Source organism: Buteo buteo, chromosome 3 (genome assembly GCF_964188355.1).
Source record: "Buteo buteo chromosome 3, bButBut1.hap1.1, whole genome shotgun sequence".
Taxonomy (NCBI): Eukaryota; Metazoa; Chordata; class Aves; order Accipitriformes; family Accipitridae; genus Buteo; species Buteo buteo.
The window spans coordinates 20,219,429-20,244,169 of NC_134173.1; the positions used below are offsets into that span (position 1 = coordinate 20,219,429).

General features: G+C 39.4%; 1 protein-coding gene across 1 annotated transcript in view; it reads right to left on the minus strand.

The window, feature by feature from the left end:
• The window catches only part of RALBP1 (ralA binding protein 1), a 35,448-nt gene that overhangs the window by 10,519 nt on the left and 188 nt on the right, over positions 1–24,741 (minus strand). The window contains exon 2 of the mRNA XM_075022988.1: positions 6,193–6,486. Within this exon, the coding sequence (XP_074879089.1) occupies positions 6,193–6,436 (244 nt within the window). The 5' untranslated portion in view covers positions 6,437–6,486. The remainder of the gene's footprint in view (positions 1–6,192; positions 6,487–24,741) is intronic.

A 24,741-nucleotide genomic window follows, 5' to 3' on the forward strand; every position in this document is an offset into this window, starting at 1 on the left:
AACATGCACCTTCATAGAAGATGAAGAAAGATTGTAGCACTATTCCTGGCCAAGTGAATTTTAATATAAAAATGCAACTGTTAACTGGAGGACTACTAGCAACCAGGTCTCATGCTCCCAGTTTACTGGCTATGCCATCATTCACTCTTCTTGTAAACTTTTTGTAAAATCAGAAATGGGTAAGGAAACGCATTTAAGCGTTCAAGGATTCAAATATCACTATGATACGGAAAGAACTGCTGATGCGCCAGCTACAGGACAAAGGAGGAGCACACATCACCATTGTGTTTTGTGAGAATGAGATGGGGCTGGCACTGAGTTTCCAAATGGGGTTCACAGATGTAATTTCCAAACAGAAAGCCAGACCTTCACCAGACAGCCCAGAAAAATCTGCCCTCAATCTTTCCTGCTCAGTCACTGTAACAGCTCCCAGTTAAACAGCGTAGGGTTCCCCCACACACACTAGGAATAGGGTCAGCACAGGGGACCCAAGCTTGGAGGTCAGTGTCACCAACAAACAGGGCACCTGCCTTACATGTCTCAACACTCCATGTTGCAACCCAAACCTTGGTGCTTCTCTAGATCTGTGGTAATGTAACATGAGCAATAGCACATTACTGAAACTGGTATTTCTTGACTTCATGAGAAGACATGAAGGAGCAAGTTAAATACAAATCCAGCCCATTTTAATTTGTCTCAGTAATGTAAGTCAACAAAGTTTAGAAATATATACAAATCACAGATTCACAGAGAATCTCTCACCCACAGCAAGAGGGGGTTCGTATGTACCTCAGAGCAGACCAATTTTCTTTACCATACTTCTGGTCATAAAATTACTGTATCCCTTTCACCAGTGATGCAATATATTGAAATATAAACAACCTAAATTTATACAGAAGAAAAGTTACTGAAAGCACTTGACAAGTCAGGTAGTTTTAAATGTGAAAAGAAGTATTACCTACTGTTAGTAAACTGGTATTTCTGTTCACTGTTTCCTCAGGACTTCTAGTACTAATAGTCAGCATTTCTCCATCACTCTAATGTATGCCAATGACTTTTCCTTGTACCTATGTAAGACCAGAGCTAATTTAATAAATACTCCAATTCCACTGGCATAAGGACTGGACTATCTACCAGCTCCTTGCTTGGGCTTCGTTAGACCTTCCACAAGTGTGCCTTCACTGCAGTTATTTTACATGTGATGCTGCAAGTATAGCCCTTAACTTACTGAAAATTATGAAAACCTCTTTTAAAAATAATAATTAAAAAAAAATTTCAGTGTTACTCTGGAAAAAAATAACTTACAGGCTTAAAAGCTTTGTCATGCAGTGAGGCCACTGTTTCTGTCAGTCTGCATACTTGGGAATACTTCTGCACTCTTACAATGAAGCTATAAATTCATGCTATAGTATTTACTGTTAACACAAAGGATTGCATTACGTAGAACTGCCACTTATGAAACCTACCACAAGACAGATTTTGCACATCAGGTCTCTGATGAGTTATTAAGTCATTTATACCTCTACATCTGATTTTGGCTCCCTGGGGAAATTTGCATGCATCTGTAAAACATGGATCACTTTTACATATGGAAGAATTAGCAGGTCAAGTATGGCTATATGGACTGATGTGCAATGCTAGCATTAGTTACCTATTTCAATAAGTCAGAGGGATTGCCATCGACTTGTATACCATTTCTAAATAAAATGGTAAGAAACACATGGATGCATATTGACATTGAGTAGATGGCTTCTATTTGCTCTCCTCAACCACAAGATGTACTTATTAAAAGAAACTTCAAACTTACAGACACTACCAACACTTACTATCCAACTTTCAATTTTATCAGTTTGCTTTCAGAATACATTCAATTCACTGATGTGAGCACAGCACTCCCAAACAAGTTCTGCATTCAGTTACTGCGCAGCACTACACGAGGAGAGCAAATGAAGTTGAAATATGAAATTTGCTTTACTTTAGTTTGATTTAAAATAATTACTGGCATTGAAAGGCAGACCTTTAAACTGTTTGCAAATGGTACTTTCCTCAATAAATACACAGTAGTATATAGATATACATTGTAAATTGTCAGTAGAATAGTATGTAGCAACACAGAAAGATAAACCTTGATGGGAAAAGCCTCTAATGTTTATCAGGGGTAGAAAAATTCTAGTAACTTCTTATTCTGTAGATCTAGAAACTGTATTCAGAGCTTCTCCACACACCAGATCAGTAAAAATAATGTTTTGTTTGTAATAGCAGCTACTTGGTTATTTTGTAGGATGACAATGACCTCCTTACAATTTCTAACAGATCTCCCCCATAGACATGTCATATCCACTGCTACTGTAGAGTCCATCTCCGTTAGCACTCTGCACAGAAATGAAGGATCATAAGCACAGAGACAACTTATCATATCATTCCTCTACAGCTGGAAATACTATTAGAGCTTTTGCATGGTTGCTGGATGTCCACACTTCCTGAGCAGAAATTATTTTGGAGAAAAATCCCATAAGATGATGGAAAAGAGAATAGGCTGGTATCTTCCACCTGGTGGTACCTAGCAGAGAGTTGCACATCGCTAGAACCGCAACTCAGTGGAATAAGATAAAGGTTAACACCCAAGTTGGACCAAAGATTGTTCGGAGCAGGTCCCCAAGTTAACAGTAGGAATATTTCAGCCCTCATCTACATCCCAAAAGAACGTATAGGACCCCCCTGCCCAACACATTAGCGATTTGGTCTTCAAAAATATTTCCTGAAAATTTCAGAAGAGTTCATACCAATGATACTACTGTCCTTTCACAAGATAGTTTAGTTTACAATTCAACCAATTCTCCATTTTCCCAAGAATTATACAGAGAAAATTAAAATTACTCTAAACAAAAAATCCTAGCTGCATATTGAACCCATCCTGTCCAACGGTATCAATCACAGAAGTAAAACAAATACGCAGAGTAAGATCTACCTACATACAGACTCTCTATCCACAGAAACTGTAACGGGTAGAATAGCTTTTTCTTCTTAAGTATTACTCATAATCTTTTTCTTCTGCAAGGAACTGCGTATTTTATGAATTTATCAACATGTGATTACTGACAGAAGGTTAACAATTTTTTTAAAAAATCAATTACTCTGGTCACTGTCTCATATAAAACATTACTGCTTCAAAAAAAATAAATCTCTTTTTGCTCGCACTCTGCCACAGCACAAGTTCTTGCATGGACAAAGGTTGTTTTGAGTCAGGAAACAGATCTGAGTTAAAACTATCCCAGTAAAAAGAAAACTAATTTTAAACCCTAAGAAGTCCCCTAATCTAACTTGCTCCACACCTAATCAACACTCAGACTGTCACAGAGGAGTGGAGAATAGAAATCAGTGGCTGAAATTTTTTTCCAGTAATTGTCATTCCACATGAAAACCCCAATATTTCATTTAATTTTCTATCACCTCCAAAAAATTTTTTGAACTTCCCCCCCAGGATAATTGCTGTGTACTATTAGTTTATTGCCATTAACATGAAAAAGATCAAATTATTATATTATCCACATAGGAAAAAAGATCCCTTCCTAGCATACAAAAATGCTTTTTTGAAATAAGTAATAATGCTGAAGCTAAGAGTATATTACTCCAACAAAAAGGATTTACCTGAAAAACTAAAATGAGTAACCTTGGGATATTTGTCCTTCCCTCTCCACACACCCTCCTGCTGTTCAGGCATTTCTGAAGTTTACTTTTAGAGTATTATTAAAATACCCCAAAATCTTTGTAGGATTAAAGTTACATACAGTTTCAGGAGTTTGGATGACCTTGTCATTAACTCACTAATATTCTAAGTTCAACAAACATTCACTCTGTCACAATTTAATATCAATGCTTGTCTTTTTCTCATTGAAATGTTCAATTATATTTGTTTAAAGCCCAAACTACATGACTGCAGCAGGTTGCATATTGTCCAAAATCAAAGCAGCTGGCCAGAAAAGTGAAAAGAAACAATCTGAACATATGCAATAAAATTTAAAAGTTGGAAGAAAGTGAAGAATCAAAAGTATGGAAGGAATAACAAAAGGCGAAGCTGGAAGGGGAAGGCTTAAAATCAACCATGTTAAGCAACTGTAAAGAGCCCCTGTCATTTACTTAAGTAAAATGTCTGTTTGGGGTATATTTACAATAATGACCATTTTTGGACTGTGCAAGAGATACTGAAAGCTTTGTATGTAACTTACCCTTATACCTGACTGGCAATTATATCACGTACTTATATTAGGGCTAAGAAATGCTGAATGCTTTTTATATTACAGCTGCAAGAGAGAATTTGATTCTTCCTACATTTTGCATTTTTGTGTTCTTGAGGATTTTTCATACCTTTGAAGTTTCTTTTAAGTAACAAAAATTGCTTTAAATCAGCTGTAAAATGTGCTGTAACCACTTGTGGAAGAAAGCTGTTACAGTGCTAATGTGCACAGACCTGCATGCATTTGCTGAAGAAGCATTCTTCCTCTTCAGGCTTTAGTTAGATTATCACCATGAGACATGCAGAATTACACCACAAAGAAACCCACACTATGTATAATGCTGACCTCTAACAATTCCAAATTTAGAGGTATTTAATCCAAAGTTATAACAGAAAGCTGATTTGCAAAGAAGAAAACAGGTTCTAATAGCCTGAATTTAGACCCATCCAATCAATACCAAATTTTCATCACCAATCCAATTTTCTGTATTAGGTTAATGTTGCTTACACTAGGAAAAAACCTAAAGAATCAGTTTTCTTAAAACCTGCAGGAATTTAAACTGTTGATTTTAACTGGAGGATAATATATTTTTGAGTTACAGTATCCTTGATGCCCACAGTCTTTTGTTAGTAACAATAGTTCTTCTAAACTGTGGTAGAAACAAATCATGCATTCCAGGAAACAGGTTTGATTAAAAGCAGTGCAGTGGCAGCAAGTTCTTAAAGAGTAATTATTTAAATAAGTGCATGCATATTACAAATAGTCACCATATTCATCCTAACACGCCAGAATATTGTGTGCTGTCTCATTGGTTTTGATCTTCCAAATTTCACACATAAGAAGTGGCAAGCTACACTGGTATCCAGAACTTCCAGACATCAGAGATACAGGCATTGTAGAAGATGAACATTATTTTGAAATTTCGCTAAAACAAACATCAGTTAAAAAAGTACTAACATTTGGGCTGTAATATTTAGGTTTCAGAGACTTGGACAGTAAGGATCTTTCTGGTATTGAGAGTGCTCAGTATCAGTTCAGTATTTCCAAGTCCTTTGTTCTTTCTGAATATGTAGAAAAACTCTGTTGAATAAAAACTATTTCATGTTTCCAAAATTTTCTGCACAAATCTAAAGGTGGGAAGTAAGATTTCTCTTCTGTTGTTTTGGAGGAGGAGTATGCTTTTTAAATGAAAACTTCCATTCTGGACACTGATACACTGACAAAGAATAGATTCTACAGTCAAAGCTTTACTTTCTTCTAACCTTTACTGTCGGTTCTAGTAAATTCAGATCTCAATGCTGGATTGCACATTTTTGAACTCTGCAATAATACTTAGGCACTGCCAGAGGAAACTGCATGATCAGACTGAACTGAGAAGCTAGAGAAAAAAAAGACACAGATTTTATTGCTCCTCAAATAATGGTGCAGTGTGCACATGGAAACTTGAGACGGTATACAATAGCAAACTCTGAATATGGGAGACACAACTGAGAAGGGTCAAAGTTGTTGAAACAGACTCTTCCAAATTTAAAAGTACAAAATTCAGGTCAAACTTGCATTTTTATTTTAGCTAGCACCTCAGCTACAATTTCAAAAAGCATCTATTTGGAAATACACTTGGAAACCTCCACTTAGAATGTGAACAGATAATGAGATTAGAAAAAACCCATGCCAGGCAATTACCAATGCACCATTAAAGATTTTGGATAAACATGTTTATTGGTAATTCTGGGCACATGCTTGGCACCTGTATCTGCGCAACAAAAACCAAATCCATTTTTTGGTTAAGGTGTGGGGTTTTTTGGAAGAGAAACAGGTATTGCACAAAGCCTGTTTGTACAAGTTAACTTCCTTCACACCTAAACAAGATCCATCGGGAATATTAAGCAATTTTGAGAGAGAAAGAAAGAGAGAAAGAGGAATTATAAGCATGAAATAAGAGAAGTTGCCTACTCACTTCTTTTTTCTTTCTTCTTAAATTTTCCTTTCTTCTTCCCATGCTCCTTTTCATCATCAGATACTATATCTGGAGGCTCATGCAAGCTGTCATGAGGTGGTGAAGGCTCACCGGTGCGGTACAATCCAGGGAATTTTGTAGGACTGATTTCTTCAGAGCTGGGAGTACGAGCAAGACCCCCACTGTGTTCTACCCGACGGTGTTCACTGGGGCTGCTAGTGGGAGGCAGGAAGCACTCGGTCATTCTGATTCCCTGATATCAAAGTGAAATCTTCTGCTACCTGTCCATCACACCTGCAGCAGGGGAAAACAAAAAAGAAACTCTACACAATTTTAAGCAATAGGTTTCAGAACACCTTGTTTAGAGCTCTGTCCTGAAAACACAAACAGCAATACCTTCTACAATGAATGTTCCAACTTAATGTCAAGACACAGTAATATAAAATTAGGTCCTAAGCTCAGTGTTTGCAGAATCTGTCCATTAACTCCTAAGCCATATTAACATAATAAGAGCTGCTATTTTAGCCGTTTCTACTTTATAATATAGAAAACATTATATATAAAGTATCAGAATATTTTAATATTTGAAATAATTCTTACAAAATTCATAGGCAGCTTGCATACTGATTGGTAATATTTACTATAAAATAGTTAGCTAACTTTAAATTTTTGACATAAAATAGATTTGTCTGGAAGCTCAGAGTCTTTTTGAGCACTGCACTTAAGGCAAAGATAATTTTCATCTTTCCCAAGCATATTTTGTAGATGCAAATAAGAACTTGCCTAGCCTGTTGCAATAAGGGGTGGGGGAAGAGTTAAAGCAAATCCATCTTCTAATTATGCTTATGCAAATTAAAGAAGGCAGAAAAAGAATGATTAAGTTTTTCTGGTATACAACAACTTCACATCTGAAGAGGCTATATCAGGTCATCCGCACCCAGATGCTGGTATGTTGTCTGCTTGAGAGTTATGGCCAAATAGAAGCTAATATGAAAATTGCTGAGGGAAACCAATCCATAAATTCTCAACAATGGAACTCATAAGCAAAAAAATCTTCCTAGCACAGATAAATTTAAGAAATTCCACAGAACAGATATGCTGTATAGGACATAATACCTCTGGAGTCCACTTTGTTGAATTTGGCCCTTTGTGTCCAAATGGTCACCCTCAGATGTGAGCCCTTCTTTCAAGGGATGAAAGGAAAACAGAAATAAAGCAAACCCTAGAAAAATAAAAATCTATTTCCCACACCCACTGGTATGCTTGGATGACAGGTCAAGTCACAGTTACATGCTAACTTTAATCCGACTTAAATCTGTGCTGCTATGTCGCTGCTGAAAAGAAACTGATCCTTTGGAAGACAAACAGAAGAAAAAAAGATTTTCTTTCTTTTTTTTTTTTTTTTTTTTTTTTTTGAAAGCTACATCAGTTCCACAGCCTGGCTCTCTATGCAGCCATATAAATGCCAGGGCAAGCACAAGGAAAGCTGAGAGTTGGGGGAAGGTGTCCTGCACTGCAGACTTAAAGTGATCAAGGTGGCTGTGTTAGCTATAGCCTCACAAAAAAATCAAAACATGTTATAAGATTACACAGAAAAGCCATATTAAACCTGTTTCCATCAGTATTTTAGTTATGACAAGAGTATATCCAGGTATAATAGCTGTGGCTTCTGCACTAGCCTTTGGACTCTGCGATCACCTCTGGTACTCCTGCTATTTAATGCTGATGTATAGATTACAATTAAGAAGAAAGTAGTCAACCCTTTGCTAAGTTAGGCAAACAATCATGGATACCCAGTATGCTATAAAATCTCATTCAGGGAAATAAATGATACATACTGGCTAAGCAGGAACTCCTGATACATCACACAAACATGACTGTAACTTCTTACACAAAAGCAGAAAGCCTCTTAAAGAGAACAGCATTAACATGAGGCACAGCCATTTTCTTTTTTTTTGGTCATGCTTGTTGGGTTTTGTTATATTTTTAATTGATATAAAATATTCCACTGCTATGCTAATTTGATATTGTGTTTAAACAAGTAAATGGCGTGCTCATACAAGACATTTTAGGAGAACTGTCCAGGTAACTAGGGCTTCAGACTTACAGGTGTCAAAAAAGGTCAAAACTTTCAATTATATAAGAATTTTCAATATTACCAATGACACGGATTGGCAATAGCATTGCATCTCATCTGGGTATCAGAATGATCAGTAAAATTCCTGCACAGTGCCTGTTTGCATTTCATCCACCAACCCCTCCACCCCAAAAAACAGAACCCAAAACACCCCACCAAAAGCTGCTAAACAATAGACAGTATTTCAACAGTAACTCATAGAATGAAATTAGAACTATTACATACAATTTTTTTAAGCAAACAGGATGGACCACACCTACAAACCAGTCCACCTCTAGAGTGGGCAAGATGGGCAAGTGCACAGAGGAAAAAGGCAATGTCACTGCAAAGGCACATAAACACCACCCTGGAAAATGAGGACACACAAGCTTTGCCTCTGGAACCCAGCAGAGCTCCTGGGATGAAGCCAGGCTTAGCCCATACGTTCCACAACACTCTCCAGCAGCGTTACTCAACTCATAGGGTCTTATTTACAGATTGGTAAAATATAGAAAAACATAATATGGTATAGTGTTTTGCCAGGTTAATAATTACAAATGTGTCCAGCTAAGTGGGTTTTGGGAAGGGTTATTGTTTTTGTTTTTTAGAACTCTCATCCTTCACTTCTCTGCATGCAGAACACAGTGAAAATTTAAGGTGCTCCTTGACTCCCACCAGTTCTCATGTATGTATGAAACAAAGTATCTCACTCCAGGAGATCACTCACAGAGTGCTTGTGGAAATTAACAGTTACTCAGGTCAGAATCTGAATAGGGCACAGTAAGACACAGAATTATGATGAGAAACAAAATATTCATGAGGTCTTTTAATACTGCTCATTCTTTATTCTGGCTAAAGCAGAGACACTGACTAAAAATAATGGTATGTATTTGTAAATGCAACAAATTAAGACTGCACTTACGTTTCATATTTTTTCTTACACAGCTTTAAGAAAGCATTACTTTCCTATATGCGTAATTTCCTAGGCCTCTAAATAAGGGAGAAATTCCACAATGCTCAAATTATATCAAGACTTATCAGCAGAATCAGAGCCTTTAGGCCTACCGCAAAAACCTCTTCCACTTTTACTAATGGATGTTAATGTTCTATTGCCATACAAATCTGCACCTTTCTCTGGCTTTTACACATTTTTGCCAACAGCAATAAATCATCAGACTGAAAATATCATTAATCCTCTCAGCATTTTGAGAAAGAACATTTCTAACATGCTGATTCTTCTGCCAATTTCACCCTCCCAGACTTGACCCTGTTTTCCCAATCTGTTACCCCTTCAGTCCTGCCTCTGCTCTGCAGCAGGCTCCTTGCTTCAAATTGCTTCTCTTCACCTATGCAGTCCTCATCTGTCAGGAGATTTAACAGCTCACTACTGCAATGTGGGGAAGATCATTCTACTCCTTCCATTAACACACTCCCCCAGTTCCAGTAGTTTCCTCTCCCAAGACCCCTTCGTGAGATGATTCAATGTGTTAGCTGTTCCAACAGGCTTCCACGAGCTAGCTCAGCAGCAGAAGAGCTCAACAAGCACTAAAGATGGAAAGCAGAGGAGTGGCAGAACCACGATGACAGGCGTGCAACCTCCCTCTCTGGGCAGCTCCGTTCTGTGATACTGCACGCACAGCTTCATCTCCACAGATTTCACTTTATTCTTAGTATTTTCCCCATAACTTCAAGCTTCAATTTCTTTACAATACGGTGCCAGTACTCCCATGGTTCCCATCTTGATTGATTCCTCTTTTTCACCCTCAGTACATCACACACAACATGTTCTTTATCTGCATTGGTCTCTGTGACCCAAGTTCAGTCTCCCACTTCCCCCTCCCCTTGGCTCTTTATTCAGCTGATTCCTACTCTCCTGCTGCACACCATTTCCTTGCAGATAAAGTTCTCCCTCTTTGTCCTCTGTTTCTTCTAGTTATTAGTTCCCATTTCTTCCTGGATGTTCTTCTCTGCTGCAGCCTTTTGTTTCCTCATGATTATCTACCTCATCTTCTCACCTTGTCCTCATTTCTCCCACTGACTCTCAGTCACTCCCTATTATTACAAGAAGTCATCTTCCTCCTCACCTTCGTTACAACAGCAGGCTCCTTGATTCCCACCAGTTCTCATTCACTCAGCATTTGATTCTTCTTCCACAGGAGCCACGAATGCTGTTACATGACAGTGTCAGAGAGCTTCTTGCAGTTCCAAATGCCTCCACAGACCTAGCTACTCTTTTTAGTACTCCCCAAAATGCAGTTTCTTGAACCATCTTCCTGCTCAACATGGAGTCGAACCCTCAGAATAACTGAGTGTCAAAAATAAACAGCCTTCACAAAACATGTGTGGTATTGTGACCTTTCCTCTATTCCCCCAAAGAAAGACTAAATTAAAAGACATTTTAAACATGGAAAGCCTAAGGTATGTCCTTAACACAAAACCTCCTAGCCATCATGTCACCACCATCTTTCAAGACCATACACCAAGCACAGGAATGTGGGTTGCGGAGAGGAAGGAAGATGCCTGCATGGGCAAAATAACGTGTTTTTTCCTAGCCTCACCTGAAAAATTCAGCCTGAGCTACTTATCTAGTAAGTAAAAATTACTATTTAAAAGCTGAGGTTTGGAAGAAACAGGGAAAACTGAAGACAGAGAGATATGACAGCCATCTTTAATAGATCTCACTTATTACAGTGTGTCATCTAAGTCAGCATGAACACATAAAAGAGAGGCACAGTCTGAAAGACCAAACTCACAGCTCTCTCATTCAGTACAGAAGGCTCCATCATTTCTGTTTTGCGCTGAATCGGTATTGTCACTTTTTGCCTTGTAACCAATTATAACAGCAGAAGCAAATTAGAGCAGGTGATTGCATGCACAGATGTTATTTTGTAAAGCTGTTGGGCAGAATGAAAGACACAAAGAATTTTTCTGCAACAAGCATTATGCAAGACCACATCTGAAGCATGGTGGGTGTCCCTAGGTCATCCCATTTTGCCACAAACACACTCTGAAAATCTGTGTGTTACATTGAAAATAGTCCCAAGAAGTCAGTAGTCAAAGGATAGAGGCAGAGTGTGAACACTTACTCAGCTACCAGGACCTGCTCCATCATAACTACCCAAAAGCAAGACCCCAAATACAGCAGTGCCTCATCATCGTAGGCCTTCACACCAAAAGATCTGGACATATGTCTGCTTTTGGACAAAAATTATCCTAGTAACAAGCATAGCTCCATTTTGGAAAGTAATGAACCGTAAGAGGAAAAACCAAAAACTATCACTTGTGGTCTAAGCATGTCCAAGCACTTCAGAAACTATGAGTGGTACTCATATAACTGCTGAGATCGTTGACAAGATGACTTGGAGATGAGAAGACAGTTAGAAATAAGTTATTTACCAAGACTATACAATGTCTGAGACACATCTAAGTTCTGCATCTTTCTTGGACTATCACAAAGTGTGGGAGGCCATTAAAACCATGGTCCTTCCAAGAGTAGAGGATATGGTTAAGTACGCCTCAAATTAATAATCTTCTAACTGCTGATGGTTGTCAGCTACAGCAACAGCTTAGGCAAAGAACAGTTTTTACTAGCTTAAAACTAATAAACAATTTACATTTTACTCAAATTGTTCTGAGGTTTTATTACTGCAATAAAACACAACAGTTTAAGCTGTGTTTTGAAATAAAAAGATGCATTTTTTACAACATACTGAAAAGCTTAATACAAAACACTGCTTTCACTCAAACACTTTTTAGACTGAAATGTTGCCATGCAGTCAAATAGCAAAATGACATCAGAGGCCACCTATTTTATTTAACAAGCAGAACCCAGGTACATAAACAGTGCCCTTTCCCTTCTTTAATAAGGCAACATAGCCACGAAAGGAGAAAGAAAAGAGAAGTACTTCACGTAGACAGGTAAAGCAAGTTTAAAATTTCACAAGTCACAAGTAATCACATAAACACAGCATTAAGTAACTCCCTTGTGAGTCATCCACTCTTCATAGCTGGCAAGAATTAAAGCCTCAAGATGGGCCTTCACAAGACTTTTTGGATAAGGAGAATAAAATATAAATTGTTTAACAGCATTCAGCTCCTAAACCTAAGATTACTTTACAGGATATGTGATGCTATGAGAATGTTAGAAAATTTACTTTAAAGGAGAGTGTGTAATCACACAACTCAGGTCACATAGGAGCAAGCTGTACATTTTTCAAAAATAATGCCAGCATCAGGTCAGCTCTACACATTTGCGTGTTCTCTCATTTATCTGTAGGTGGATAAAGTCTGCTGCAATTGCAGTACCATTCAAAGTATTTCAAGTTCTGCTCTAAGATTCCATACCAGCTCAGAAGTAGTGATATACAAATACACAGAACTACTTAGCTCTCAACAATCAGAGAGCTATAGACCACGTCCCTATTTGAGTGGACTGTTGGAGGAGCCAGCTCACATCCAGAATATGTAGCAGTATCCAGGTTATTCCCTATTACTGAGGGTATTCCAGTTCTTCATTAATCCATTCGGTAGAGAGTCAACCTTAAAATAAATAATTAAATAATATCCTAGACATTCTAGAAATATCAGAAACAAGATTTCCAATCACATTACAATCAAGTTTCATAGTCACATGAAGATAAAATCTCCAGATATGTGGTAGCATATGCATTCCAATTTGGTTCACTTCAGGGAAAACAGTATCACAGCCTCTAGCGTACAAATTCTATAGAGCTCCATCAGGATGCAATTTGCAGGCTGTTTCCAGTAGACATCTTGGGGAAAACAAAACTTGGATCCCCTGGGGAGAGTTAAGTGCTTTGCTCCAGAGAAAGCACACCTGAAAAGAGACCCACCATAGTCACATAGGAAAAGCCCCTGTCCCGTGATTCTGCCTCCTACACTGGCTGTACTGTCACACTGCCTCCTTTGCCGTAACATCCTAGTCCCCTGGTAAAGCATGCTGTGACAGTTTACATCCCACTGCCTGTTCCAGAGCAAGCTAAAGCACGTAGTCTAGGAGAAAAGCCTCAGCACAAATCTTTGCTACAGGGTAACGACCAAAGCTGTATACAGAGGTTACACAAACTATGCCACATGTGGCTCCCAAGCTCATTCCCATCCTTCAGGGATATCTCAGCAAGCCCTGCCATGTGTCTTTCTCCAGCTGAATCAACTGTCATGGAAGCAGTTTCAAAGTGGTGCATTATATTTAGATCACAACCAGATATATGAGGCATTCTTGGAAATAACTGGCCAGCTAACAACTGGAATGACTGCTCTTTAATTGCTTTATATTGCATGTTTCTGCAGTAACAAGCAGAAGGTCTGGACTCTGCATCATGAGGCAAATCAGCGCTGTAACCAGGCCAGACTTTTGCAGGAGTATCTTGACTAATCAGCTACCTGCATCACAACTGCTACTGCCCACCCAGAGAATATTTTCTCATTCTTCAAACTTCTTGGGAAAGTACTGGTCTACTCTTCGGGATTCTCTAGTCTTAGCCCCTGTGAATCCTGCTCCTGGTTCCCATGGTCTTGTCACCACAAAGTAACCCAATACCAATTTCTCCAGTAATTGTACTCAAGCCTACTACACTAGTTTCCCATTCTGTGGTCTAGTCCCACTGCTTCCCAGGCTCAGTCCCTCTCCATTAGCTTCTTCATTCCCCTCTCCTGCAGTCCAGTTCCTCCACCATCAGGACTGTACCTTATCTCTCTCACAAACTCCTCCTCCTCACCACACAGGTGTTCAGCGCCTAGACCTGTGCAACTTCAGTTTCACCATTCCTCTTCTCCACACCCAGTGCCTCATCTAATCTCACCTTTTGGCTGTTCATTGTTTCCCAGGCTTCCCTTGCCACCTTCTATTTCTCCCACACTCAGTTCTAAGTAAGGCTTCTGAAAATTATGGTCCACACATAAGCAAGGAAATCTGGGAGGTGTTCTCCAGCCAAAATTAGGTTTCCCCTCTAAATTACAAATAGCATTAAAAAGGCTTGCCTGATTACCAAAATATTTTTTATTACATAAAATATTTTTCCCTGCTAGCTCAAGTCTCAGAAACAGTTTGAAGGATTTGGTTAGTGCTTTTTGTTTAAATTTTTAAATACCAGCCTAAGAAACCCAACTTTTCAGCCCAAATGAAAATGTGGTAACTTTTGATAGGGGCTGAACTATTGAGATGAATTGAATAATACGAACTGTCCTCTTATACTTCTGAAAAATGCCACGTTGTACAACATGTATAATACCCACTATTGCTTAGATTGGTGTAGTGGGTTGACCCTGGCTGGAGGCCAAGTGCCCACCAAAGCCGCTCTATCACTGTCTTCCACAGCTGGGCAGGGGAGAGAAAATCTTATGAAAGGCTCATGGGTTGAGATAAGCACATGAAGAGATCACTCACCAGTTACCATCACGGACAAAACAGACTCAACTTGGGGAAAACTAACTTAATTTATTACCAGTCAAATCAGAGTAGGATAACAAGAAATAAAACCAAATCTTGAAAACACCTTCGCCGCACCCCTCCCTTATTCCCAGGCTCAGTTTCACTCCTGATTTTCTCCACCTCCTCCTTGCCAGCAGCGCAGGGTGACGGGGAATGGGAGTTAGGGTCAGTTCATCACACCTTGTCTCTGCCGCTCCTTCCTCCTCAGGGGGAGGACTCCTCACTCTTTCCCTGCTCCAGCGTGGGGTCCCTCCCACGAGAGACAGTCCTCCACAAACTTCTCCAATGTGAGTCCTTCCTATGGGCTGCAGTTCTTCATGAACTGCTCTCGCGTGGGTCCCTTCCACAGGCTGCAGTCCTTCAGGCACAGACTGCTCCAGCGTGGGTCCCCCACAGGGTCACAAGTCCTGCCAGAAAACCTGCTCCAGCGTGGGTTCCTCTCTCCACGGGGTCACAGAGGAGCCTGCTCCAGCGTGGGCTTCCCATGGGGTCACAACCTCCTTCAGGCATCCACCTGCTCCAGTCTGGGGTCCTCCACATGCTGCAGGTGTATATCTGCTCCACTGTGGACCTCCATGGACTGCAGGGGGACAGCCTGCCTCACTGTGGTCTTCCCCACGGTCTGCAGAGGAATCTTTGCTCCGGCGCCTGGAGCACCTCCTCCCCCTCCTCCTTCTCTCACCTTGGGGTCTGCAGGCCTGTTTCTCTTACATGTTCTCATTCCTCTCTCTGGCTGCAGTTGCTGGTTGTGCCGTTCTCTTTCTTCCCTTCTTAAATATGTTATCCCAGAGGCGCTACCACCGTCACCGATGGGCTTGGCCTTGGCCAGTGAGGGGTCCGTCTTGGAGCCAGCTGGCATTGGCTCTATCAGACATAAGGAAAGTTTCCAGCAGATTCTCACAGAAGGCACCACCGCCGTAGCCCCCCCAGCTACCAAAACCTTGCCACACAAACCCAATGTAATTGCCCTTAGACTTATTCCTAGTGTGACAACCCTGTCCCTTTTCTCCTGTGCATCTCTCCAAATCTGCACTTGTGCCAGCACTAAAGCTTGTAAAACAGAACAGAAAGTTTTACTTTTACCACTTAACAGAGGAAGGGAGGAAAATGCAATAAAAGGAGAGCAGTTTACTTTTTTAACAACCACTATAAACATAGTATCACCTCAGGTTTTGTTTGCCCTCAGGACTATATACAAGTTTTATACAATTCAAGTTTTCTGACAAGTCTTTCAAAGAGTTGTCTAATCCTTAGTCACCAGATGTCTGCAGCAAGTCGTATAGCAATTGATGATCTAGCGAACTAAGACTGATTTTTTACTTTTATCAGTTCCTGGGATGGGTTTATTTAATGACAAATTCCCCTTATCAGAGATTTCAACTACAGCATCATTCAGTCACACTCCAGTACCTGAACTCAGTCAAGCTGAGAACAGCTGTCCATTTGGTGGAGTCAGTTCAAATAAACACCACAAAACCGTGACTGGTGGAGCTGAATGTACTACACATGCTGTTCAAAAAGCGAGTGCTAATCACCAGAGTGAAAATAACCAAAATGAAGCAGAGGAGAAGCCAATGGATTTGGCATCAAATATTTTACTGCATTTTTAAGCGTTTCTGCTATTCTTTCAAAAGCATCTACAGACTAACCATGACAGATCACACAGAGAATGGAATCTAGTTTTCCAGAGAGGCCAGAGCTCTGTACAGTCAGTTCCATCACCCAATTAAAAAAATCTAAGGCTATGTATAGCCTATTTTGGGGGTTTGTGTTTGTTTTGGTTTGTTTTTTTTTTTAAGAGTGCATTAGCTAATGCATGCTAAAATACTAGAAATGACAAGTGTAAACAGCAAATATTAGAGACACTTTGCTTTGGATTTAACACTGATAACAAAGTTGGGATATGCCAACACACCAGAAACACATAATATAACACACTGGCATTTCTGTAACAGCAATAATTCACCTGGCAAAAGCAACAGCAGCAGCAGAGATGCAGTAACACGTTGTGAGGCTCTTGCCAGCAGGTAGAGTTCAAGCTCTGTGGAAATCTTGGGAACATACTCAGTTGACATGCGCAGGCAGATGCCAATGCCGCTGCACTATCATCATCTTTCTTACTTTCTTATCCATGCCAACCACAATGAAACCAGAACAGGTATGCCCCCCTACAAACATCGCTTAACATATGTCTGCTGGTTTGTCCTTTAAAAGCCACTTGCTACCACCTACTAGCACACTGAGTTCAGTACAGACGAAGCCCAGCTACACTTTGTCAACTGCATAAATCTGCTTAATACTCAAGTAACAAAGAGCACACATGCTGCATGGGGTACTGCATGCTGAATCCAGACAGTGTCGCTTTTTAATCCATTATTGAGATACTATCTTTCAGACTGGATGTAGAAAAATCAATTAGAAGTACCATGCTTCTTCACTGAATTGGCTGAATTGTGATCATTATTTTATTCATAGAATTTTCAAACAGCATGAAGTTCATGTTACAGAAGTCACTTCATAATCCTTTAACTAGGAGGTCAGCATGAACAGTCTAGTCTACCTTACCAAAGGCAAAGAATATTCAATTCTAAGGCCTTATCCTTTCCATAAATTAGCATTTTTCTGAAAGTATATTAATGACACAAACCTTTAGGGTTAAAACTGTGAAAATTAAGTTTCTTGTGCTTTACATTGAATTTTTGCCACCATGTATTGAACACAGATGAAGAGATCTGTAAATTACAGGCTGTCACTTGAACTGACAACTCTGTAACATAAGGAGAAACTAAGAACAGCTTTGCTTGGATCTCTTCATAGTTTGATACACGACACAGATGATCAGTTTCCATGTATATTTTTTCATGTTTAAAATCCTACATGTTCCAGTGTAACACAGGCAAATCATACCCAACTTCTAGTGAATACTAAATTAAAACAGAACTATGGTGGTTGAGATAAAACCCACTCTACTGTAAAAGCAGAAAGGAAAGTTAAAGAAAGACTTTGATCCAGAAAAACTGTTTATATAACAGCTTCTCTGATTATTTTTAGTGATTATCTAATAACTATGTCTATCTGCTGATTATTTTTAGTGATTATTTGATAACTATGTCTATCTGTAGCACCTTCGGTTTTGGCTTAAAGAGTCTTGTATATTATCAAGCTAACATCTGTGGCTATTGACCTAGAAACTGGTTGTTTTGTTAGGTGCATACAGAGTAAAATCAATTGGAGACTGGGTTGTATGCAAACGTTTTCACAACTTAAACTACAATGGATAGGAGTATAATGTTTCCGTGCTCCCAGCACAGCAGTTTTTAGCAAAGCCTTATTGTAGATGCAGTTTTACACACCAAAAGATTTTTTTCTGATGTAGCTTATTTCATTTGGAGATCTGTTTTGAGCCATGCCAACAAAATAAGTTTTATTGATCCATGTTAAGGCTATAGCAGTGCAACCTGCTGGAATAGATGCCAATGCCTGCCAAACTCATGCTATATGTAAAAGAAAATTATCTTTTCTTTTCTTTTTTTTTTTTACCATGGTATGTAAGTTTCTGCACAAGAAAAGGACTATATCATCTCCTCTTTTCAGACATATTCCCATCAATGTAAATGACAACTCTTCATCAAGACCACGTGACGTATTTAGCCTTTCTGTAAATTTCTAAAGTTTTAGTTATTTTTTTCAGTACCACATGTAGAGTTGGGATTAACAAATTCTGTTTTCCACCTCTGCCCCAGATTCTCTCAATACCCAAGGGGAAAGTCAATTTAAACATTTATAAGATCAGTAGATTATTAATTAAGATTAACATCACCACCTCCAGGGCTGAGATGTTGCAAAATCTCATGTATGTGAACACTGAAAGCATTCACAAATACATTCAAGGCGAGGTGTGGCAACCACCCAGCTTGGGGCAGCAGCTGGTCTCCACGGTTCCTCTCTGCAGTGAATGGCTAGGAAGCAGAAATGTGCCTCCACAGCCAGCAAATGCATCTTCAGGAGCAACTATGGGGTAAACTGATCAGTTAAATTACCTGTTACTGAAACAGCAGCAGGATCCACAAGTTCACAATATTTGTCTTCTATGCCAATTTACATAGCCAAACAGCCTTACAAGAAAACTTACATGAAACACCAGCTTTCTAGAAAAATGTATAAATATCCTTAGAATTCATAATTAAATTCATAAATGTTTTCTAAAACAAGCTTCAGCTCAGTCTGTAGCACCTACTGCAGTAAGTTTTGGCAATCCTATGGCTTCAGAGTACTATTAAAAAAAAATACCTTATGAAATACACGCTGATTGCTGTTTTCAATTTACTCGCCAAATATAACAAAAATGAACTGAATAATAACACAAATAGACTCTAAAAATACATACGCTTCACAGCTGGCAAAAAGTTCAGTATCTGATAGCACAGGACCAAACAAGTTCTGACTGCCATTCCCAAATCTGTTGTGTAGCCTTGTCTACACAAGAAAAATCATGCTACTTTAAATAAAACCAGTGTAGGTAGTTTAATGGAAGCCCTACTATACATAAGACAAAATAGTGCCAGTGTCCTCCCCCCACCCCAAAAAGAAAATAAACTGCCTCTGTCAGTATAAGGCATTTTTAAGAGTGGCGAAATCCTTGCTCTTAAGTACTAAAAACCACCAGATGTAATTACCCGTCAAAAATACGCATCTGTAACTGACTGTTCTAATGATACACACTAACTGCAAAATACTGTGATACACATTTCATATCTTTTAGATGTCTTCAAAGCCTGACTGCAATAGCATATTAAAAACTTACTTATGAAAGGAGTTATAAAGAACTAGCAACCAAAACAAGCCAACCACAATAGAAAACTGTAAGCCAGTTTTATCATAAAACAAACAAAATATAGAATTGTAGCACACAAAAAGAGAACTGCAGGTAACAACCGATGCAACTTCTCCATTGTTTTTAGTAGAGTATACAGATTTTGGCATATTCCAAGATACGTGTGTGATAAGTCATTGCCAGAAAATTAGTCCTTCTTAACTATCTTTGTCGAGGAACTTGCATTTGGATCTACATCTTAGTATGTCAGTCACATTAATTTACCAAACCATCTAGACAACAAAGCGAGAACTCCACATATTCATTGCTTCCTCTTTCAGCTGGAAAGTTGCATTTCATTTCCTCCAACAACTTTTAAAATCCTTTTCAAAACATGACTGATAAAAACACACCTGATCACCAGTGGTACGAGTTGTATAAATTTTGGAGACCTGCAACCCCAAATTTCAGGATTAAAACTTCAGAAGCATGACCTGTGAAAGATCTCTGTATCTAAGGTTAGCTTGCAAGGGCCCAGCACAAAGAAAACTCGGAGAATTTGTAAAGATTAACACACCTAAAGAACAAGAAAATCTAAAACCACTAGACTGAAATAATCCAAGGGATTTCTGGGTAAATCTATTCAATCAGTTGGGTTCTGTGGTTTCTTTTCCCTAAACTCTTACATTTTTAGTCCATTAAATCAATTTTTTAAATCCCATCAAATATGAGAAGCTCTTTAGGCTATCTTAAAAGAACAGCATCTCCTTTGAAGCCACCACAATTGAAAATTAAAAGAGGAGGGTGTCAGATAATACTTCTCCTCGAATTCAATTAAAAAAAAAAGGTATTTTAAGTTTTGTAAAGATTAGCATTATGCTTTTATATAGCATTTGGTTCACAATATTAAAATCTACTGGAGTTAGATTATTACAAATATAGTAAAGTATCTGCCAATTTAATTATCTTACATCAGGAAATATTAAATTAATACACTCAATGTTAAGCATGTGAAAGCAGTGTATAGGACAGAGGAAAACAATAACCAAGAATTACGGACTTCCATAGTAACACGACAGAAAAACACTACTCGTACCATGAAATGAGAGAGTTTCATTGCTGGCATGCTTATCATTGGAATTTACATTTAGCATTCAATGTAATTCATGCTAATAAAAATCAGTGAAAATTTGTTTTCATTGCAACATCCAAAAAAATTCTGCACCTTGACTGGTGATACTCAGATCAAAAAACATACCTGGACAGGCTAGAAATGTTAAATTAGCAATAAGCCTAATTACCAGGGTAAGTTAAATGTTAAATTTCACAAAAGTTGTTATAGAAAAAAACATTAAAATTATAGCTTCTAACTCTTAGGTGTAACTCCTGTTTTAAAAAGTTAGTATGGTTTTAAAGAGAAGTGATGTTCTTGCTGAATTCTTACTAAATTTTTTATGAAAAAGAGAAGCTGCAGTTTTTGTCTCTGTGATAGCTCTTTTTCCACAAGTGTCAAGTTAACAGTATTATCATCATACATTGTGTTTTTAAAAACCATGTATCCAGCTCAAGCTCTAGTACCAGAGATCTGTGTTCAGTCCCAAGAGTTCCTTTCTGCCAGATGCCTGTCTTTTAGCACAAAGCTCAGTTACTCATAATATAAAAGCCCAGGGATCCTACTGAAACTGTAAAACAGGAAGTAAACTTCGTGCACTGACTTAAGCTAGATCATAGAAACATGTGAAATTTTCATACTACAGAGGACAAAAATGAAACAAAAATACATTTTATCTATACATAACTATATGAATTGACTCAGTGAAGAGTTATTCACTGCTAGCAAATGTACAAAACAACCAACATGAAACTACATTTATTTTCCTTAAAATAATTTCCAGTTTGGTCCAAACTTACATTCTGATTTGGAATGTCAAACCTTACCACCAAACACTCCCCCCTCACTATTCCTCTACAGCAGCCATCTGGCCCCCTCCCACCTCATGCAAGCAGCCATCACTCATCCCTCTCTTCCCTTGTGTGCCTCTAGAGACCAAAATAGCCAGTCTAAAAAAGCTCAGTTCCTTGTGAGCAAGAAGGAGAATAAAGAAGGCAGTGTGGCAATGAGAAATCTGTTCCTGCTAGTTGCAAAGCTGCCCCTTCAATTGCACTGAAGTAGAGGGCAGCACCTACTCTTATGAAAAAGCATATCCCCAGTAAGCTAAAATAGTGCATCTCTGCACACTTAGTCAAGGTCCTCCCCGCGCTTCATGTTGGGCTGTAGCTGGCAAGAATCATCAAGCCACTCCCTGCTTCCTCCAGGAAAGACAGTAGTCTGGATGGAAGCAAGCCAGGGATCGCCTACAAGGTCATGCAGTAAATTAATCTGCAACACCAAGGATCATAAACCTTCTTTTAAAGAAATTTTATAGTTGCTTTGATTGCTTAAGGTTTATTTTTCTACATATCTTCCCAGCACTTAAAACAAATGGACAGATGACAAACTATTAACAATTTAGGGCACACCAATGAGGATGAAGTGACATACATTACACTCTTCAATTATTATTATATCAGAAAAATTGCATGATTTAACTCTGTGCAATACTGAATTTGATTATTTAAAACTACATATAACCTTTTCTCTAGTAATGTTTTTTTTAAACTGGGCTACATACCACATTAATTCATGCTATTAAACAACTCACTAATTCAAATTCACATTATTATTGTTTTAGCAACTAGTGAGCACTTTTTCTTTATTTATTTTTTATTATTACAAAATTCTGTGTTTATTCTTTATTTATTTTTTATTATTATAAAATTCTGTGTTTATTAAATAATTAGCTGCTATTTTTTAGTCAGGATGTTATGCCAAGCTGCTTCTGGAAGAAACTGGGACATGTTCATTATTTGTACTTTTGTTTACTTAGTATTACAGATGCTACACAAGGGAAAAATACCAAACCATGTTCTCTACTTAAATACATCTTGTTTACTTACCATAGTATATACTACTTGTAGGTAGTGAACTGATCGCTCCTACATTGTGATCTCACGTTTTTGAATTGGTAGATCTCAGTCTCCCACTCATACTTGAAATTCATAGATTAGACAAGAAAAAAAGATGCCTTCTGCTTTTTCAATGCACAACTAATAATAAACAACACTAAGGACCTCAGTTATATTTCCCAAATATTTTTGGTCAGACATATTTTGTTTAGGTATTAACTTTGTTTTTCACCTTCTTAATAAATTACTTTACCCACTGAAGCCACTGTACTTTGTATTTAGCTTTTTCACAAATTCTTCCCTACTAGTTCAAAACTGTCACAGCACTTTATTGGTGAAACCTAAATAAAATATTTTTTCCTAGTACCTTATCTTCGAGTAACAGGACAGAATAAACTATTATCTCTTGAACATCTGAATACACCTTAACTAAGAACAATGCCAGAGTTCCACCTGGAGTATTAAAATTTTGAGGCAGCTGTTCCTATCTTCTATTTGAGATGTGGGGAGACTAAAGAACACAACTTATTTTCTCAAAGTTAGAAATGAGAACCCTAGAACAGGGAATGTAGAGTTCCCTGCTTCTCTGTAATAAACACCGTATTTTTGACCTAGCTACCTAGAACATTACAGAAGGGGAGTTAGTAAATTACAAACACTTAGAAGTAGTAAACACTCAAACCCACAAAAGTCTGGAAGATTTTTTTAATTTCTGTTTTACTTCTTTGTAGAAAAGAGCCCCTCAAGAGTATGTGTCACACCAACTGCGTAACTATAGATGGACTGAAGAAGCCATCATTCATCATTCATCACTGGCATCATTCATCAAAAGCTGTATGCAACACCTCAAATGACATCAAAACCCAAATCTAAGGAATCTCTCTCCCATTTTTCTTTATGCTCACTAATAAACTCACATCTGTTACAGCTCTGCAACATATCCAACAGAGCCTTAACATCACCCTTGAATGGGTGCATTACTGCAGTGCCAAACATGAACGGTAAGCACTTCAAGAGCTTTCCAGATGAGAAATAGGTGTAAGAATGCAATTATGGCTGTTTTGCTGTGCTGGAACAAGAGATTTACATAAATCCATCTGGTTTATGCAGCTGGTAAAAAGGCCTTCGCCTATTATTTTTTCTTATTATTGCTCATTACAGATGACCATTAACCTCAGGGACACTGGGGCAGCGGAGGGGGCAGTGGTGGAATCCAAACCACGCCATTCTCACGAACAGATACTTTCAAACGATCAACGTGGATTGCTGGCATTTTCCTTGTCATTTGTTTTAACATACATAGGAACTTAAAAGTAAGATATGCTTATTTACTCATACATCGCACACTGGCATATGATGAATGGCAACACAGGCTTTATAAACAAGGTTATTTGGTAGAAACCACAGCATCCTTAGAACCTGTTAAACATACCAGATGCAGAAAAATTGCAATAATGGTAAGAGTTTTCTGGTTTTTAAGATGTGACCTCTGGGTGAAGGCAAATGAGTAAGAAAACCTGACGTCTCCCCCCCCCCCCAAAAAAAACCCCCAACAACCCCGAAATAACCTCACAGAAAGCTAGCCCATAGCCCAGCACACCTCTCATCGGAGCCGGAGCTGCGGTGAACCCCGCACGGTTCAGAGTGCAGAAACGCTTAAGAAAACGGGGTGCCCAAGGAGCCCGGCGCCCACCCCGAGGCGCACGACGCCAGTGCCCCTAAGGGCAGGAGGGACGACCGGGCCGCCCGCACACGGGCCGGGTCCCGTCCCCCCCCGCCCCGGGCAGCCCGACGAAGAAGCCGCTGCTGGGACGCGCGGCCTGTCCCCAGCGCGGCACCCCCCGCGCCTCCTCCTCCTCCTCCGAGGGAGGCAGGCCGGCCGCCCCGCCGCCGGAGGGGGCTGATCCCCACCGGGGAGGCCGAGCGGATCCCCCCGGCGCCCCGGGCCGGCTGAGGCGGGGGAAAAGAGGGGGGGGGGGGGCGGGGACCCCAACGGCTTCGCCCCTCCCCCGCCCGGCAGCCGTGGCGGGGGGGGGGGGGGGACGGGGACGGCTCCCCGCCGCCCGTTATCCCCACCCCCTCCCCCCGCCAGACCCGGAAGCGGCCTCCGCGCCCCTCACCGGGAACGGCGGGGGCCGGGACGGAGACACCCCCCCCCCCCCA